The sequence below is a fragment of the Pimephales promelas genome, chromosome 10, assembly GCF_988280905.1.
Source record: "Pimephales promelas chromosome 10, fPimPro1.hap1.1, whole genome shotgun sequence".
NCBI classification, from domain to species: Eukaryota; Metazoa; Chordata; class Actinopteri; order Cypriniformes; family Leuciscidae; genus Pimephales; species Pimephales promelas.
The window spans coordinates 36,766,317-36,786,497 of NC_142778.1; the positions used below are offsets into that span (position 1 = coordinate 36,766,317).

General features: G+C 36.6%; 2 protein-coding genes across 2 annotated transcripts in view; one reads left to right on the top strand and one right to left on the bottom strand.

The window, feature by feature from the left end:
• pepd (peptidase D) overlaps nt 1-4,588 on the top strand; it is a 75,731-nt gene extending 71,143 nt beyond the window's left edge. The window contains exon 15 of the mRNA XM_039683933.2: nt 4,090-4,588. Coding sequence (XP_039539867.2) covers nt 4,090-4,230 — 141 coding nt within the window. The 3' untranslated portion in view covers nt 4,231-4,588. The remainder of the gene's footprint in view (nt 1-4,089) is intronic.
• Nucleotides 2,184-3,098, bottom strand: LOC120487501 (uncharacterized). Its single transcript, XM_089116663.1, has one exon. It carries the CDS (start codon nt 3,096-3,098, stop codon nt 2,307-2,309), a length of 792 nt encoding a protein of 263 aa, XP_088972789.1. The 3' UTR covers nt 2,184-2,306.
• Nucleotides 4,589-20,181: the final 15,593 nt, after the last annotated feature.

Below are 20,181 nucleotides of genomic sequence, written 5' to 3' on the forward strand. Positions count from 1 at the left end.
TAAGAAAAAAATAAAACTGTCTTCATGAACTAGCTCAGAGTAGTCTAATAAATCTAAAACCAATCTCACATTATTTGAGATATGCCTATTATGCATGAACCCAGATTGGCTCTCATCAATAATAGAATCTAGTACTGATTTTAGTCTCTTGGCAAGTATCAGAGCAAAAATCTTATAGTCACTATTTAATAAGGAAATGGGGCGCCAATTATCTAACAGAAGAGAATCTTTCTTAGGCTTAGGAATGAGAGTAATTAGACCCTGACTTAATGTAGGTGGTAAGGAACCTCTATAAACACTCTCAGCAAAAACTTCTTTTAAAAACGGGACTAGGCTCAGAGAAAAATGTTTATAAAATTCGGCAGTAAAGCCGTCCGTTCCGGGTGATTTATTAATTTTTAGTTGATTAATAGCACTAGTAATTTCATTTAAAGAAATAAAGGCATCGCAAAAGTCACTGTTAGCTTCAGAAATCTGATTGATATTAGGAATAGAATTAAAAAAACATGTAGCATCTTCAGGACAATATCTTGAGGTGTAAAGATCACTGTAGAATTTAGCACAATACTTGGCAATTTTCTTTGAATCGTCAGTAATTATTCCATCAATACTTAATTGATGAATGGTGTTATTTTTGGATTGCTGCTTTTCTAGTCTAAAGAAATAAGCAGAGTTCTGCTCACCCTCTTCGAGCCACTTACGGCGAGATCTAACAAAAGCACCTTCCGCCTTTCTTTTATATATCTCATCCAACCTATGCTGCTGATTAGTAAGTTCCAATTGTTCTGACTCAGTAAGTGCATCTAAAGGCTTAGAAGTTAAAGAAGCAATTTTAAGTATAGTGTCATTTTCTTCTGTTCTTCTTTTTTTAGCTAAATCCCTACTGTATTTCCTGAGAAATTTAGCAATTTCATACTTTAACAACTCCCAATTAATGCTAAAACAATTCTCACTTTGAGCTTTGTCCCAGTAAAGCTGAATAAAACTCTCAATTTTAGAAGTCACTTCCTTGTGTTTAAGGAGAGTACTATTTAGTTTCCAATAAGAGGTTTTTGGTGAACTGGGAGAGAGAGAAGGAATGAAAATTTGAATAGTCTTATGATCAGATAGGGGCGCTGGTAAGATGTTCGCAGCTACATTTTTCAAATCCTTGGAAATAAGCCAGAAATCAATGCGGGACTGTCTTGATAATGATTTGTTGCTCCAAGTATAAGATTTCTGTAGTGGGTGAGTATCTCTCCAAATATCAGTTAAATTAAAACTATGTAAGAGAGTCTTCACATACAAATTAGAGGAATCCGCAATCCTTACAGGCAACCTATCCAGGCTATTATCTAACACAGTATTAAAATCCCCGCCCAAAACGATAGAAGAGTTTGGGAATTTAGATAACCAGTAAGAGAGTCGTTCTTCCAACTTAACAAAAAAACTGTGGTTCTCAGTTTGAGAATTGAAGCCATAAGCATTAACTATAATATAGTTTACGCTAGCAATTTCTAAAACTAAAAATATGTAATGACCACCTTTGTCGCAATCAGAGTTTAAAACTTTACCACTAAAGCGGTTTTTTAAAATACAAACACCAGCTGAGCGCTCAGATCCATGAGATAACCACAGGTCACCCCCCCACTGTGATTTCCAAAAGTTAGCATCCTGTTCAATTGAGTGTGATTCCTGCACAAAACAAAAATCAGAATTAAGCTGTTTACAGTATAAAAATATAGCCTTTCGTTTAAGGTGGTTTCTTAAACCTCTTGTGTTCAAAGAAATAATAGATAAAGACATAAGAGAAAATAAAAAATAAATACAAGAAAAACTAGACCAGAAAAATGGTAGAACGTATAAGAATAGAAGTAGGATAAGGTCTCTACAAAAGCGCCAACATGGGTCTGAGAACAGCAAACCTTATAAGATATTTGTGAACATATCCTATCAGTACAATCAAACAGACTGTAAACATTTTATGAAAAGGGTCCTATGCAAGGAGAACCTAAAAGGAACTTGTTTTCATTTACTCCCACACAATTTAGTAATTATAAAATAATTAACTATTTAACCCCCTCGATCGGAATAATATATATATATATATATATATATATATATATATATATATATATATTGCTAAATATAGAGTGACATGCTATGTAATAACAAGCATGTTAGAACAATTTTTGAAACTCTGCTCCAAAGAGAAACTTTGAATCAGTAACATAAATAGTAGGTAATAAAACCTGACTAAATTACCTAAAGAACATAAGTAAAGACAGCCTTAAGCTATGTACTAGAATTACCTCATCTACAAAGTCTCAAGGTGGGAAAATTTCCTTTCCACCCACAAAAGCACGACCACCCACGAAAAAAGCTGGCTTGCCATCTTTCCGAGCCTGATCAATAACGGGCCACAGTTTCTTTCTTTTCTCTCTGTCCTCTGCCGACAAGTCCTCCGCCAGTTTCAGGTTTTTGGTCTTCAGGAAGCCGGAGTTCTTTGCCGAGCGCCACACAGCATCACGGTAGAATCTGGAAGAGAAGCGCGCAATGACACCTCTCGGTTGAATGTTACCAGGTTTCCTTGGGCCGAGGCGGTGAACAACGTCTATGGCATCTGGAAGCTTGGTTTTAGCCTCTGGAAGCAGACGCTGGCATATCTGGATGAACTCATGTCGCAGATCCTGCTGATCGTTTTCTTCTAGGCCGTAGAGCTTGAGATTCCAGCGTCGGGAGTACGCTTCTAATTGAGAAACACGCTGCTCAGCTTTGTCAGTATTAACTTTGCAAGCCTCAATCAGCGATTCACAGCGGTCGACTCTCTCTTTAACGCTATTTACTTCAGCACATACAGCATCAAAGGAATCTTTAATTCCGGCGATCTGCTTGGTGTTTTCTGTAACTGCCATCTTCACGTCGGCAATCACCACGGAGTTGTCACTGACCAACTTTTCCAAGGCATCTGACCTGCTGTTTATCAGTTGAGAGAGGGAGGAAAGCTGGGAGAGAATTGCATCAGTTGTCGAATCTTCCACACGTCTCAATTTAGGTGCAGGTGATTTAACCGGGGTAATGGAAAGTGGAGGAAAATCATCCACGAACGAGACCTTCATCTCATATGGTCCGTTGTTTCCAGAAGAAACACAAACACAAACCGTTTTCTTCTCTTAAGTATGTAATCATAGCCTACTGTTCGCGCTCACCTTATCACCTTATTCACATCTCACCAGCGCACTTGGATTAGCATTCGGAGATCGACTGGTAGAGACTATTTTTCTAAGATGGCTTCTTCCTGTATTCGTGAAGTTGACTGTGTGTGTATAAAATATCTTCTTATTAAACTGTATGGACACTGACAAAGTTCTCAATGCTTCGGTTTGAATGTAGGGACTCTTGTTATGCTATCGTGTTAGTGTGGGGCTATTTTGAGCCTTTTTAGTGGTAATAACAAGCAGTTTTTATTTGCCATTACTCTATGCCCTATATACTAGCGTTATACTAGCGTTATAGGCTAAACTGTTTTTAGAGATAAAACTATTTACATTCGGCAATCATGAAAACAAATCTCAGATAACGGTTGACTAGGTAACAATGTGTAATTAGACCGAAGGTTCATTTTGCGCCGGAGTTGTCCTTTAATACCAGGTGTAAATGGGGTCTTAGAGAACGCTCTGTATGTGAATGTCCTGATGCACACACTCTTTCATTCATTCATTCCATGATGCACACACGACGTGCAGAAAGACGCGCAGCAGTATCGTGTGGCCAGACCGCGCGCCGGAATATTTTCTTTCGACGCAGTGCGCTCTTGCAATTGGGTCGGTTCATGTTCACACCGTAAACGAACCGTACCGAGACCACCTCTTCAGCTGGGTCTCGGTTCGGTTTGGTCCGCACCCGAGTTCGATTGCTGTATTCACACTTGCCCAAAAGGTCCGCACCAAGAGGGGAAACGAACTAGTTCGATTCAATCAAACCAAACAAGGCAAGTGTGAATACACCCTGAGAGAAAAGAGCTGGTGCTGAAATTACAGTATATGATGAGATGGGGGAAATTAAAGTGTATATATGAGAAAATTAAATGATCGGGTGTGTGTGTCTCAGGTGCGCATTGAGGATGATATCGCTGTGACGGCTGACGGCGTGGAGCTTCTGACCTGCGTTCCTCGAACCGTGGAGGAGATCGAGGCGTTCATGGCCGAAACGTCCAAACCCTTCAGTCCCATCAGCAGCCAGAAACTCTGAGATTATGATGATGATGATGATGATGATAATGACACTCCTTTTCTTCAACATATCAGACTTTAAACTTTAAGTAAATGAGTATCTTTGATATTTCATTCTATAAAGGGAAACACAACATGTGAACGCTTCTCTATGATTTCACTTATGGAAATCAGTGTCAAAAATGTTTTATTGGATCATTTATGCTTTCAGTCGTAACATTTTCAGAGATTGATTCTTAATAAAAGCAGTTCTCAACATTGTTTAGCCTGAGTTCAACTTTACTCATCTCATTTGCATTTTATCCTGTTCACTTTTTGCATGTTTGTAAGAAAACGAAATGCTTATTTTTAATAAACGTCTGATTTTTCAAGCATCATTTAGAATCGTGTGCACAAGTTTATTTACTGATTCCTCAAATTCTGTCCTGTTTAACCCCATATGAGTTGTTTTTGTCGACCTAAACGTGTTTGAACAGCAGTAAACAGACACACACTGTGTGAATGAAGCGCTGTTACAGTTCAACGACACAATCATCTTTATATTTTTACCCTGAAGTGTTCATGATTTGAGCTGAAGAAGTTAAATGTATTTTACATGTTTTAAATGATCCTGAAGTGTAAGATTGTCTTTCTCATTCCAGCAGGTTCTAGATGAACTTGTTTCCACGCGTGTAAAACAATAGTTGATCTGTTACTACACTAATATTGCTGTTGAGTCACATGACTTCTCTTTAATGAACTATAATCAGCTGAATAAAGCGAGTTACTCTTCATGAGGGTGCGACACTTTAATGTCAGTTTCCATCATTAATTGTGTTCATCTCAACTGTGTGTGTGTTTCGGCGTCCAGAGAAACGAGATGAAAAGATCGAAAGCATTTTTGTCGTCTCGTGTGTCTACCTGAAATTCAACAATGAAAGAGAAGAGACCCTTAAACTCTCAAGTCTTGCTCTCTAACAGCACACTGTTTATTTAGAAGACTGTTTAAACACTATAATTGCTATTAATAAAGGAGAATTTTTGCTATTGCTTCTTGTAGTTTATATCATAAACTTGGCATTGTGTACTATGATTAATGGATAAAAGCATCTGCTAAAGGAATAAATGCAAGTTGTTTGTGTCGGGAGACAGAGCCGTAATGGCCGCCATCAAACCAGGTTTAAATAAAGAGTCGATACAGAATACTAGGAGCAAAACTGCGTTCAGAGAGACATGATAAAACATATAATCATCTCCATGTTCAGGATATTAATATAACTGGTGGGATTCTTCTCTGACGCCACACTTTCTTCTCGCCTGTTGTCTGAAAGTTAGTCTTTAGCTTTTACTGAAATGTTCTGGTTATATGAGGCCTGACCTCGGACTATCATCAGAATAAAGTCTGATCTACATTATGCAGCCCCTTTTCCACCAAAGCATTTTGAGAGCCGTGTCGGAGCCGGTGTCGACTCGCGATCCAGTTCTGCCAAAGAACCGGTTCTCGACCAGGAAAAGTGGTTCCAAAGCAGTTCTTTTTTTTTTTTTTTTTTTTTTTTGTTCCAATGCGGTTCTGCTGGACTAGAACCGTTCTTTAAACACGTCATGCTTACGTCGAGGGCTGGGGAAGGGTTATTGAGAACAACAACACGACGGGATTGGGAAAGACGTATGGCGACGTACACAGTGACGTAGCGACGTCGTTCGCTGGCTCTCGAGTGGAAAAACAAACAGGTTCTGCGAACGTTGAACCAGCACTCTGAACAATGCTGGGTTGTTTTAACCCAAATTTGGGTCAAATATGGACAAACCCAAATATTGGGTTAAAAATGTGATTCAAATTTTAAGCCAACTTCAACTTTCACTTTCAACTGTAACATTTTTTATTACATTTTTAACCCAACATTTGTGTTTGTCCTTATTTGACCCAAAGTTGGGTTAAAACAACCCAGCATTGTTTAGAGTGAGCACCAATTCTGAACCAGTTCCTTTTTGGTGGAAACGAGATCATTCTGGCCAAGAACCGCACGCCGAGAGGAGAACACACCGTCTGACTGACACGTTCAGTGATGTGTGTTTTATTTTTACATGTTTTTAGGGTCAGATTTATCTGAAAATGAACAATAAAACACACAGATGTGTCAGATAATGGTGTGGCAGTTTCCACAGAAGGTTGTACAGAAATGTGTGGATCTGTGATCATAGTTTCTGCTTTTCCATAAAGTACAGAGTCTTGCACATATACAGTCAAACCAAACATTATTCAGTCACCAGATATAATTGTTCATGTTTTGCTAGTGTGATCAGGACACTATAGTTCATTTTTGTAAGTGAGGAGAGCATTATAAAGTAAACTGTGACATATTTAAAACATGAACATGAAACCGTGACAATACCCGTCAAATAACTCTTGAGTTCTGCTCATATTTATCACCATTTTCTAAACTATATAGTGAATAAACCGTGATAATGTGAGAAATGTTGAATGTTGGTTTGACTGTATATTATTGAGAAAAGATGCTACTAAAAGAGATCTGATCCCACTAATCTAAGACTGTAGTTCTTCAAGTCTATAACTCGCTGAGTAACTCTGAGAGACTGTGAATAATCGAGAGCAGAAACACGAGTCCTCGGCTGTGAACAGAAATGCTCTCGATCTCTGTGAGGATCAGAGGACTGAGGGTTTGCTGGATTAAATGTGTGTGTGGATTGACACACTCCATCATTTAGTGTTGTGTGTCTTTAGTTTGTTTCCAGCAGTTCAGTTGTGATTCTGCTCTTCTCAGAAACCTTCAGCTCTTCTCTGAAATATAGAAAAACATGTTTATTGGAATGATGTTTCAGTTTTAAGTAATACGGACACTCCTAGGTACAGCATCTCATAGATCTGGTTGTGTCAGATGTTAAATGTGTTTTTACTTTTACTTTACTTTTACCTTATCTTACTGTTTGTTTTATTCCTGAATGAATGGTGCCGTTGAAAGCAGAGGACTGGTAGAGCCGGATCGATGTCAAACCTTCTGAACCTGATCGAAGTTTATATCAAATACATCATGAAAAACCATGGATGATCATTGTGGTCAATATATTTTAATATGCTTTCTGTAACGGAGGCCAGCTAGTAGTTGCTGTGCAAGTAAACCTCAAACCTCACTCCTCTGATCTCAATAGGAACTTTAGCGACAGACGCTAGGGGCTGCAGTCTTTAGCCGCCTCGTTAGAGCGCCCGACTCTCATGCCGTGAACCTTATTTGTGAGTGTCCTACGCTATCTCACGACCAATTCGTACGAATTTGACGCATGATTAAAAAGTGCCTAATTCGTACGACCTCACTCGTACGAATTTGTACGATTTGTATAAATCCACGTGATGGTTTAGGGGCGGGGTCAGGGGTAGGTCATTCGTACGAATTTATAGCAAAATCGTACTAATTCGTACGAGTGAGGTCGTACGAATTAGACACTTTTTAATCATGAGTCGATTTCGTATGATTTGGTCGTGAGATCTCTTTTAACTATATACAGTATTATATACACAGTATTGTGTGTCTGGGATTGGGTTTGATGATTTATCTGTAGTTTGGGACACATCTGAATAAAGTCATGGAAACTCCAGGTTGTGCTGATATATCATTGAGCTCCTGTTGCTGATGAATTTAGTTTATAATTATTACAGATATTCTCTGTTTTTTTATTTAACAGGATCGGTGTGTTTTAAACATCATAATCTTGATGCTGAAGTTGACTTCTTAATCTCAAATCTGTTGGGTCAGAATTATTACAAACAAATCATATTGGCCTATTCCAGATAGACTTGATGGAGATTGATGGATAAGTAAATGAGACTCTTTGATATTTGATTATTTAAAGGGAAACACAGCATGTGACCTCTTCTGTCTGTATGACTTCACTTATGGAAATCAGTGTCAAAAACTAATTATTGGATCATTTCTGCTTTCATGTAGCAGTCGTAACATTTTCAGAGATTGATTCTTAATCAAAAGCAGTTCTCAACGTTGTTTAGCCTGAGTTCAACTTTACTCATCTCATTTGCATTTTATCCTGTTCACTTTTTGCAAGTTTGTGAGAAAATGCAAAGCTTGTTTTTAACAAATCTTGGCTATCTTTTTTGGAAATTGTCTTTCTTCATCCAGCAGATTCTAGCTGTACTTGTTAAACGTGTAACGTGTAAAACAATAGTTGATCTGTTACTACACTAATATTGCCGTTGAGTCACATGACTTCTCTTTAATGAACTATAATCAGCTGAATAAAGCGAGTTACTCTTCATGAGGGTGCGACACTTTAATGTCAGTTTCCTTCATTAATTGTGTTCATCTCAACTGTGTGTGTGTTTCGGCGTCCAGAGAAACGAGATGAAAAGATCGAAAGCATTTTTGTCGTCTCGTGTGTCTACCTGAAATTCAACAATGAAAGAGACAGAGACCCTTAAACTCTCAAGTCTTGCTCTCTAACAGCACACTGTGTTTATTTAGAAGACTGTTTAAACATACTTACTATAATTGCTATTAATAAAAAAGAAAGAGATGCAATTTTCTCTTTTGCATATTTTCTGCTATTGCTTCTTGTAGTTTATATCATAGACTTGACATTGTATGATTAATGTTGACTTGTGATGTTCCTCATTTTGGATAAAAGCATCTGCTAAAGGAATAAAAGCAAGTATTTGTTTCTGTGTCGGGAGACAGAGCCGTAATGGCCGCCATCAAACCAGATTTAAGTAAAGCGTCGCAATACAGAATACTAGGAGCAAAACTGCGTTCAGAGAGACATGATAAAACATATAATCATCTCCATGTTCAGGATATTAATATAACTGGTGGGATTCTTCTCTGACGCCACACTTTCTTCTCGCCTGTTGTCTGAAAGTTAGTCTTTAGCTTTTACTGAAATGTTCTGGTTATATGTGGCCTGACCTCGGACTATCATCAGCATAAAGTCTGATCTACATTATTCAGCGCCTTTTCCACCAAAGCATTTTGAGAGCCGTGTCGGAGCCGGTGTCGACTCGCGATCCAGTTCTGCCAAAGAACCGGTTCTCGACCAGGAAAAGTGGTTCCAAAGCAGTTCTTTTTTTTTTTTTTTTGTTCCAAGGCGGTTCTGCTGGACTAGAACCGTTCTTTAAACACGTCATGCTTACGTCGAGGGCTGGGGAAGGGTTATTGAGAACAACAGGCTTGTTTGAGATGCGCCGCGCCTCGCCTGCAATGTAGTCGAGAGTAGGCGGCTGCAGTGAGGGGAGGAGTGAAAAAAGCGCAATAAAGCCGGACAGATCTCGGTTCTCGCAGTGAATCAGACAGCTGTGAGATCAAAGGCGGATATCGCGGGATTAACGGGATTCACGCTCGTGCACGTGTTGCTAATAAACTGTTGCTTTTATATAAAAATAAATATAATGAACAAGACACCCAAAGTACTTGTTATTTAATTACATTCCAAATATGTGTTTATCAATTTTTTTTTCTTTACAGACGTGTTTTTATATAGCCTATTGTTTTAACAAAAATGAAATATAACCCATATGGTACTGTCAGAGAGTTTATTCACCCATATGTATACACATAAAACATGATATCAGCTTTAAAATCAAACATTTTAAAAGAGAACAATTCATCTGTCGTTCTTTTATTTTTATTTATTTTACTTTTTTATTAGAATGTAAGTTACAAACATAGCCTACCTACAAGCACCACAATTCGTGAAACAAATAGGCCTATTATACAGCGACAAATAAATAAACATCAGAATAAAATTAATAATAAAATAAATAAATAAATCAAAATAAGCTTAGCTTAAATAGACAGACTTACAAACTTCATCATCTATAAAATGAGAGCTATTTTTCACTTGAACATTTTAGAGTAGGCCTAGTATATTTTAGTTACTGACTAGCTTTCTTATTTTTAACCTGTTTAAGAGATTCACAATATCAGTTTCAATAAATAAATAAATAAAACATGGCCTTGATTTGGAGAATTTAGCTTAATGAATATGGAATTTACCTTCATCACTATTGTTTAAACCAATGAGCATTAAGCTGTGTCGTCAGCAAGTCGTTTCCCATCATGCTTTTGATCAGCGCAGTCGGTGGAGAGCAACTGCGCGCGACTGCAGAATCCGACAGGTGCGCCTTGCGCTCGCGAGAGTTTTTTGACATACGTCGACATGACATCAGAGCCAGGCGGACCGTTCTCGGACACATTTCTAACCGGCATGCATCTCGCGCTGATCACCGGTGATCGATTCTGCGCAGATTTTGCTCATCTCAAACAAGCCTAACAACACGACGGGATTGGGAAAGACGTATGGCGACGTACACAGTGACGTAGCGACGTCGTTCGCTGGCTCTCGAGTCAGTGGAAAAACAAACAGGTTCTGCGAACGTTGAACCAGCACTCTGAACAATGCTGGGTTGTTTTAACCCAAATTTGGGTCAAATATGGACAAACCCAAATATTGGGTTAAAAATGTGGTTCAAATTTTAAGCCAACTTCAACTTTCACTTTCAACTGTAACATTTTTTCATTACATTTTTAACCCAACATTTGTGTTTGTCCTTATTTGACCCAAAGTTGGGTTAAAACAACCCAGCATTGTTTAGAGTGAGCACCAGTTCTGAACCAGTTCCTTTTTTGGTGGAAACGAGATCATTCTGGCCAAGAACCGCACGCCGAGAGGAGAACACACCGTCTGACTGACACGTTCAGTGATGTGTGTTTTATTTTTACATGTTTTTAGGGTCAGATTTATCTGAAAATGAACAATAAAACACACAGATGTGTCAGATAATGGTGTGGCAGTTTCCACAGAAGGTTGTACAGAAATGTGTGGATCTGTGATCATAGTTTCTGCTTTTCCATAAAGTACAGAGTCTTGCACATATACAGTCAAACCAAACATTATTCAGACACCAGATATAATTGTTCATGTTTTGCTAGTGTGATCAGGACACTATAGTTCATTTATGTAAGTGAGGAGAGCATTATAAAGTAAACTGTGACATATTTAAAACATGAACATGAAACCGTGACATATATCAGTCAAATAACTCTTGAGTTCTGCTCATATTTATCACCATTTTCTAAACTATATAGTGAATAAACAGTGATAATGTGAGAAATGTTGAAGATGTTGAATGTTGGTTTGACTGTATATTATTGAGAAAAGATGCTACTAAAAGAGATCTGATCCCACTAATCTAAGACTGTAGTTCTTCAAGTCTATAACTCGCTGAGTAACTCTGAGAGACTGTGAATAATCGAGAGCAGAAACACGAGTCCTCGGCTGTGAACAGAAATGCTCTCGATCTCTGTGAGGATCAGAGGACTGAGGGTTTGCTGGATTAAATGTGTGTGTGGATTGACACACTCCATCATTTAGTGTTGTGTGTCTTTAGTTTGTTTCCAGCAGTTCAGTTGTGATTCTGCTCTTCTCAGAAACCTTCAGCTCTTCTCTGAAATATAGAAAGACATGTTTATTGGAATGATGTTTCAGTTTTAAGTAATACGGACACTCCTAGGTACAGCATGTCATTGATCTGGTTGTGTCAGATGTTAAATGTGTTTTTACTTTTACTTTACTTTTACCTTATCTTACTGTTTGTTTTATTCCTGAATGAATGGTGCCGTTGAAAGCAGAGGACTGGTAGAGCCGGATCGATGTCAAACCTTCTGAACCTGATCGAAGTTTATATCAAATACATCATGAAAAACCATGGATGATCATTGTGGTCAATATATTTTAATATGCTTTCTGTAACGGAGGCCAGCTAGTAGTTGCTGTGCAAACCTCACTCCTCTGATCTCAATAGGCGCTCTAGCGACAGACGCTAGGGGCTGCAGTCTTTAGCCGCCTCGTTAGAGCGCCCGACTCTCATGCCGTGAACCTTATTTGTGAGTATCCTTCCTCATCCATTACATTTCTTCTTTTAACTATATACAGTATTATATACACAGTATTGTGTGTCTGGGATTGGGTTTGATGAATTATCTCTAGTTTAGGACACATCTGAATAAAGTCATGGAAACTTCAGGTTGAGTTATTTTTTCATTACATCACAGATAAAAACTAAATGAACGTTTTTCTTTGCTTCATAACTTCCAAAGGGTAGCTGATGCATGACCGCACGATCTCCCTAATCCAGCAATGAACATCCGACAGTTTCTATCACCCCGACTGCTGCAGAATAACAGTAGCCTACTAAAAGGTTAGGCTGGTTAGTCCTTTGACTCTTGTCTACCTCTGCTTTCAAAGATGCATAGTCTATATTTCACAGGCCTGTGGGGTTAGGCATAAACCGAGTTTCAGTCATAAGACCAAAGTCTGCGTGCTGTCGCCTCCGTCATGATCATCTATTGTTTATATAGTTCTTATTTATTAAAACCAGTCAATTGGTTGATGAAACATTGATTTAAATTAAGATTCAATTAATAAAAAACGAAATTCACTTTAAAGAAAGGTTTCTTCGTGGTCTCTCTTTAAAATCTCATGGAAGTTTTAAAGTCGCTTTCAGAGCGGTCATGTCTGTGAATATAAAACGCGTATACTGTTATTTTTCTAATGTCTGGACCACCGATCTATTTCATTTATCATTCTAGATGAGTGGTCTGGACTAGAGTGCTAGCATTCTATGTAAACCATAAACAAATACTTCAACAGGAAGTAGAAAACCGTCCAGTCAATTGAACCCGCTATGAATCATGGGAAATAGAACGGGCGCAGAAAAAGGTGGATAAAACAAGATAAATAAGAACACACAACAGTAGCCTAGGCTACATATAAATTTTAAATATGAATGTAGCCTATATCATTCTGAATATTTAACAATCTGATTGTGCAAGGGATAAATTCTAATATGTGTATAAATTGTTCTTCATCTTTGACAGTTCTAGCTAGAGCAGTGAAAAAAAAGGTCACTACCTAAGAGCATAACTGTTGAATAAAACTGACAGACTTCTCAAAACGCAGTTTATTGTAAATAATAGTCCCTAAAAATGTATAACTTTCCACACACTCCACCTTCTCATCTTTAATGAACGTATATTGGGAAGAATGAGCTTCAGTTCTGAAATCAGTAGTCTTTGGTCTTAGATAGGGTACATTCAGCTGCAGACAAGCATCACCACAACATTTTACAAAGTCATCAACAACACGTTACAATTTTCTCTTCCCCGGGAATGTTTTTCTGATGTGTTGACGGTTGACAGGAACTCCGTTTGAGTAGGCTATATGAAGCTGCAGACTCGGAGACCTGCATCTACAGTCCCCCTGCACCCAGAGTCCCGCATTCTCAGACCCCTCGTTTTTCGAGACAGCGCCTCCTATCAAATTGTATCGGATAAACATGTGAAGAACTTAAGCCAAAAGGTGAGTAGGCTATCTTCAATTTTATTTAGCGAATCGTAGTAGCCTACTGATTTATTTTTAATAAAACAAATTTAGCTCATCGATATACAACATATGAATAGTCCATTTAATATTTGTAAAGATAGTTTGTAACAAGATTTGAGCCGTTATTGTAGGCTGTGTTTTTTTTTTTTGCCCTTTTCCCCCCGAAAATATGTTGATAGCTAACGTTAGCCTTTAACCTTGGACTTTTTGTAGAAATGTCTTAAATGCTGCAATTATTTTCACTGCCCATTCTGTGCCCCCATATATTTCAAAGTTGTCCAAAGTTCAAAAACATCTCAAGGGGGACACTTCAACAAAGCAGTGCAACATGGTAACTAACATTTGCAAACATCTCTTTTCTTTTTTTTCCTTCCTTTTTGAAACATCAAGACATGTGCTATCGGTCCTATGTTGTAGTAGGCTATTCCAGGGTACACCATACATCGATGGAGTTTCCGCTGCCGAACCCAGCAACATATAATTTTATGATAATGCAGACTTATAAATTAGTTTTTTTAATGCAACTGAAGACGAAAAGTAAAGTCATGAACAAAGTTTTTTCTTCCCTTTTTCTTTACAGCAAGATGATGTTTAGGTGATAATTAAATAAAGTTCAACAAACAGATATTGTAATGTTAGCATGGTAATGTTAATTAGACCATTATAGGTTGAACTGAAAGAAAAATTGGAATTTGAATTAAAAATGATATAAAAAAAATTGTAGCAATATAATAGCCTATCACATATGCCTACTATTTTTCAGAAGATAGTTCAATCTGTAATTGTATCCCTTCCATTAGTAACAATGAGTTTTTTTGGCACATGCATTAAGCAGGGAACGCAAATATTTATTGGATAATTTATTTGGAGACCGTAATGTTGTATCCTATTGTTTTTAATTGCATTTGGATAATCGTGCGCTGTACTCTGTGTGCGGGTGTTATTCGATCTTTTGATCAGCAGGAGGCGCTGTGTTCGAAAAACGAGGGGTCTGAGAATGCGGGACTCTCGGTGGGGGACTGTAGATGCAGGTCTCCGAGTCTGCAGCTTCATAATTGTGGCTCCGTTTCCACAACGATTCAGTGCCGGCGCTATGTGGGGGCATTAGGGGGCAATGCCCCCCCAAATGTATTTTGTGCCCCCCCCAAATTGAATTATGACATAATTTACAAAATATTATCAGTTTAATTTAATTCACATTTCACTGAGAAATAGTACAAATACATGTCTACAAACGGCTCATTAGCTGAAAATACAATAAAGCCAACATAAAAACCAGTGTGACGCTGTGAGGAAACCCCCCTGCCGCCCCCCCAATCACGCACGTTAATACTTGAATGAAATGATGTTCAGTTGGCGCGACCGCGCGAGCTTCCTGCATTCAAAACAAAGCAAACAGATGAAAACTCTCCAAAAATGGAAATTAGAAAATGGTTCAATACCACAGTTTCTCCTTACACATCGATTACCCCATACAGCAAGACAACGACAGCCCGGCTTTGGTATTTGGTGCTTCTACCGTGCAGTGTTGTAGTCGAGACCGAGACCAAAGACAGTCGAGTCCGAGTCGTAAGTGTATTTATCTAACTGGCATGTACTGTAATGTTCACTAGGCTATGTGTTGTCACGTGATGAAACTAATAGTTTAGTTGGCCTAGTTTTTGCACTGCCCATTGTCCTGAAATGTCACTCACTCCCGCCGTGGAGAAACAGGTGTTTAAGCCTATATTTTCTTGTAAATGGAAATTGTAGAATATATCTGTGTATGTTGTGGGTGTTTTTTATTTGTTAAAGGTGTTAAAGGTTTTATTTGATAAAGGTAACTACATGATGCTTTTTTTAAGGCTACGAATATAAATGCTTATGTTAGAACATAGCAGAATAAAGATGATTAACTGGCTTTTTTTTTTCTCACTTCCGCCATTGAGATGACAAATAAACGGCTATTCTGTCAGTGAGAGACTATGTGCATGTTCGTTAGCTTTGCTGTTATAAAGCTGTGGTCAGAGTCGGTCTTGCAATTTATTATTATTATTTTTTTTGTATAGGCCTATTTTACCCTTGATCAAATTTCTTAAGAGTCGCTCGTCTTGCAACAATGTGTAATGTTTTATGTGTTTATTGTGTGGGTTGCATTACTTCATGTTAATAGCTAACAGAAAAGGCAGTAGCAATAATAAATATAGGATAAATAATATCGGGAAAAAAAGTCCCCATACCTAGTGCCCACCCATTGAAAATAAATGCCCCCCTGCTAAAAGCGGTCTGAAGCCGGCTCTGCAACGATTACGTGTTTCCGGGTTTTGGGAAAAAGGTCTATTTCTGCGTCCAGAGAAACGAGTTGAAAAGAAAGCATTTTGATTCTGACAGATTTCCTGAAACTCACAAGACTAGCCTTGTTACAACAAATGATCTTCTTTTGTTTAGAAGTCAGTTTATAGACGCTTTCTATAAATTCTGATGATAAAAAATAAAGAAATGCTCTTGCTTGGAATGTGAAGTCATGAAATCAAACAAATGGCTTAAAAACACATGGGAACAGGATGATTGTGCGTGGTGAAGATATTTTAACATGCTTTTTCTTTGTGGCATTACCATAGGAATCTAAAGTGCTTTGGATTAGTTCACATGACAGATTATTTATCATTTACTACTGTGGTATTCATTATTGTGTTATCATCATCAGTTTCACAGTTATGTGGCCAAACCAGTCAATAGTGACATTGATCTGGAAACCGAATCAAGAATGGGCTGGACTTAACATAGTTCCTGTCATCTTCTGTTTGGCTTGTGCAATCACTAGGGTTTATAAGCGTGAGCTGATAAGCAAGAGGTTTAAACAGGACCTTCACAATCCTCGAACACCAGCGCAGACTAGAAATGGCAGAAAGACCGGTCAGAAAAATGTTCCATAAGGGAGAACTTACAATGACTAATGATGATCTAGAACAAATCAAAGAAAATAGGCTGCACAACAATCCAGATGTTCTCTACAAATTGTATATGCCAATACATCTACAAAGAATGCCCTATCTCAACAGCCTGGTATTCAGACCCACTGCAGATGTCAACTATTGGCTAGAACTCATTAGAGAGAATCATGGAAACCTCACTCCTAATCATACTCTAAGAGAAACAGAGCCACCCAGATTTGAGATTACTCTCAGGGGCACTTGGATACATTTGAGAGAATTTATGAGGCAGTATCCAGAGAATCTTCGAGATATGAACCGCATTGATGACGATGAAGATGACGATGCCGATGACGAAGAAGCTCTGCCAAATTTGCAAAATCTCCATTTGTGAAAAAATGAAAAGACAACGACACAAGACGAGCTGCCATAACCATAAGGTACAAAAAATATTGTACAATGATTCATAATGTAATACAATAATTAGTTGGGGTTTTTTTAAATCAGTGTTGTGTTTGTTTGTTTTTTCTGTTTGCTACTTCCATTTTAAGGAAGTCTTATCACTGTGCTAAATAACACAACTTTAGTCAATAAACAAAATGTAGGAAAAATATTGACTTGTTTTTTTATTTTTTTAAATATTCATGTTTATGTTCATGTGCATGTAAGAGTTGTGATTAATCCTCTTATAACATCCATTTCATCATCTAATAACAAATAGCTATTCAGTTTTTCTCTATATTTCCATTACGTAATGTTTACTCTATAATAATATGAGATCATGACTATAATTTTATCAGTTTCATCTCTTCCACTCAGAGACCATGTTTTCATCGGGAGCCCATGAAGACCTCAAGATCAGACCAGATTTAAAGTCGACAAAATATGAATATCTCTTAACCACACAGCTGTCACACTTTATACTCTAGATTATATTTCTCTGGGTGTGTTTATTAAAAATCAATTTCTGTATTAGCGTGTATTTCTATTTGTATTCTTCATATACATTTCTGTATAAATCTTAAAGTCAAATCTAAATATCTATATATAAATCAAAAAGACAAATCTATCTTTTCACTGTTAACACTGTTGTCACACTGAAACTTGCCATTAAACTGATATAATGTATCCCAGTGTGTGTGGTTTGTGTGTGTGAGTGTGTGTGGCTACAGTCAGTGTAGTGATTAATATTTCTCTCTCCAGTGATATTCAGGCTTTATATGTGTTAATGAGCAGAGTGTGTTAAAATGCATGTCACAATTTTTTTTTCTGGATGTCCTGTAAAGAGCACATTCAGGGCAATACAGAGATACCAAATATTTGGAGGTTTCACCATGAAAACAACTTCTCCTTGGTCTTTAAAAATGTCTAACATTCATTTAGTGATCAAATGTAGCACTCTTATGGAAATATGATAATATATTGTAATTATAATTTAAATCAAACTTTTTTTCTTATTGTATTTCATCAACCAACATCTCAGGAAAATGATATGGGGTTTCAAATCAAAAAATGACTTTTTGTTACAGAACAGGGCATTGATTTCATACATGTGTCCACTGTAGAGGACATCAGGACATAAAACGTGTTTATCAGGCATTCTGGGAGACATAACAAGTGAATATGTAGATAAATTATACATCAATATTCTTATGATATAATAGATGTTATTATTAAAATGTTGCTTATTATTACTCCAATTCTTACACTTCTTTTTTCATTAAATGTTGCTCCAAGAACACATTAATGTGCAAATTAGATACAGTTTATAGATGCATTGAATGGGAATATTAATTTATGCCAATTTTACCCATTACATAAAGTAAAATGGTGTATCAATTAATTCCATTATATCTTTCATAACATAGTTGAGAATCATTTTTATACAAATTTTGATTTAAAAAAATCCTGAAACCCCAAAATGTATTGGTGATTGAAAAAAAAAATCCCATTGTTTTTGCCTACACTGTATCTACGGTGCAACTGGACCTGGGCTAGAGGTCCAGTTGCACCGTAAACCAGCTCAATCTCTTCCATCTCAGATAGGGGTATTGCTTTATTTTATTTTACTTTTACTCTTAACTGTTTTTGGGTAGTTGACAAATGGCCAAGAAAAAGTACTTTTTTAGGAAAACATAACTTTTTAAGAAAAATAAATATATTTATGGAGTATGAGAACTGCAGTTTCAGAAAATAGTAGTGGTAACTCATTTTGTCAATGACTACACATATTATTTTCACGTTTTCACTCAACGATACTGTAAATATGTCCTATGGTGTGACATTTAAAAAGTACTGAAAAATTATATTAAATAACATTAAAAAAATAATTGAGAGAATTGTTCACATTATTAAAAAAATGATTTTATGAAAGTGATATTTATATTATATGAAAGTAAAAATTTGAATACATTTTACCATGAATAGATTAACTTGATAAACTTCCCTACGGATGTCAATAAAACTTTTTCGCCAACCTTACAAAACTTATTGAAATTGTACCCATCTAAGAGGAGATATTTAACAACTTCAGTGGTCTGAAAACATAGTTAAATATTTGAGCAATTCTGAGAGAAATAATTACTATGTGCACTGCTCATGGGCTTCATAGGGGTATTCAGTCACATGACCTTGAATGGGGTCTTTCTACTAAATGTAGTTGTCCATGATATTGCCCAACATAATATCAGATTATTGCGTAACACCAAAGGACATTTTTTTCTGTGACAAACTTTATGAAATTCCCATACATTTAGAAATGTATGTATAGGAAAATGATTGGCCACTTAGTGAAATAGACACTTGCACAATTATGCCAGAAGTGCCCATTAAGATTTTTAAACATTATTTTTTTTATTTATTAAAGGTAATATTTATGAAAAAAATTTGTGATTTGGCTCAAATTTGTAAAAAAAAAAAAAAAAAAAAAAGTAACTCTGGTTTTAAAACAAAAAATTCAGTAAAACAAGAAAATGCTTAACCATTTACAGTATTCTAAATGATGAAAATGTGAAATAAATTATTTTTATCTTCTGTGACGGTGAAAAAGCCACGTCACGTCAACTACCCTTTTATTTATATTGATTGCATTTACTGAATGAGCACTGTGCCACTGTTCGTCCGACTGTTACTCTACTTCATTTTATTTTTGATTCTAAATTGTTTTAATTATTTACTGTATTTTATTTTTATCATTATGATTTTTGTATTCTAAACTGTTTTAATTGTTCTGATTTCTTTTGATTATTTTAATTTCTTCCATGTAAAGCACTTTGAATTGCCACTGTGTATGAAATGTGCTATATAAATAAACTTGCCTTGCCTTGCCTTACACATATAATTTTATGTCATTGAATTGATTGATGTCCACTACAGAGGACATAGTATAACATAATGAATAAAATCTAATTTTTCAAAAATGTTTTTTTACCATTTGTTTCTTATGTTCTAAACAATGTGATGACATGAAAACAAACTAAAAAAAAAAATAAAAATTCCGGGTCTCAGGAGGTTAAAGTAGAAGCTGATTTAGTATAATCAAATTATATTTATTATCTATGTTTAAATCACAGTTTCTACAAATCTTTATTTTTCTTATGTTTATCCATAAACAAAAACGAATCAAAGTGATGAATTTCACTTACCTAGAAGTGCAGAATTTCAGTATTTAG

Excerpts from the sequence above, each read along its gene's own strand:
- LOC120487501 (XM_089116663.1), bottom strand. The coding sequence starts at position 3,098 with ATGAAGGTCTCGTTCGTGGATGATTTTCCTCCACTTTCCATTACCCCG.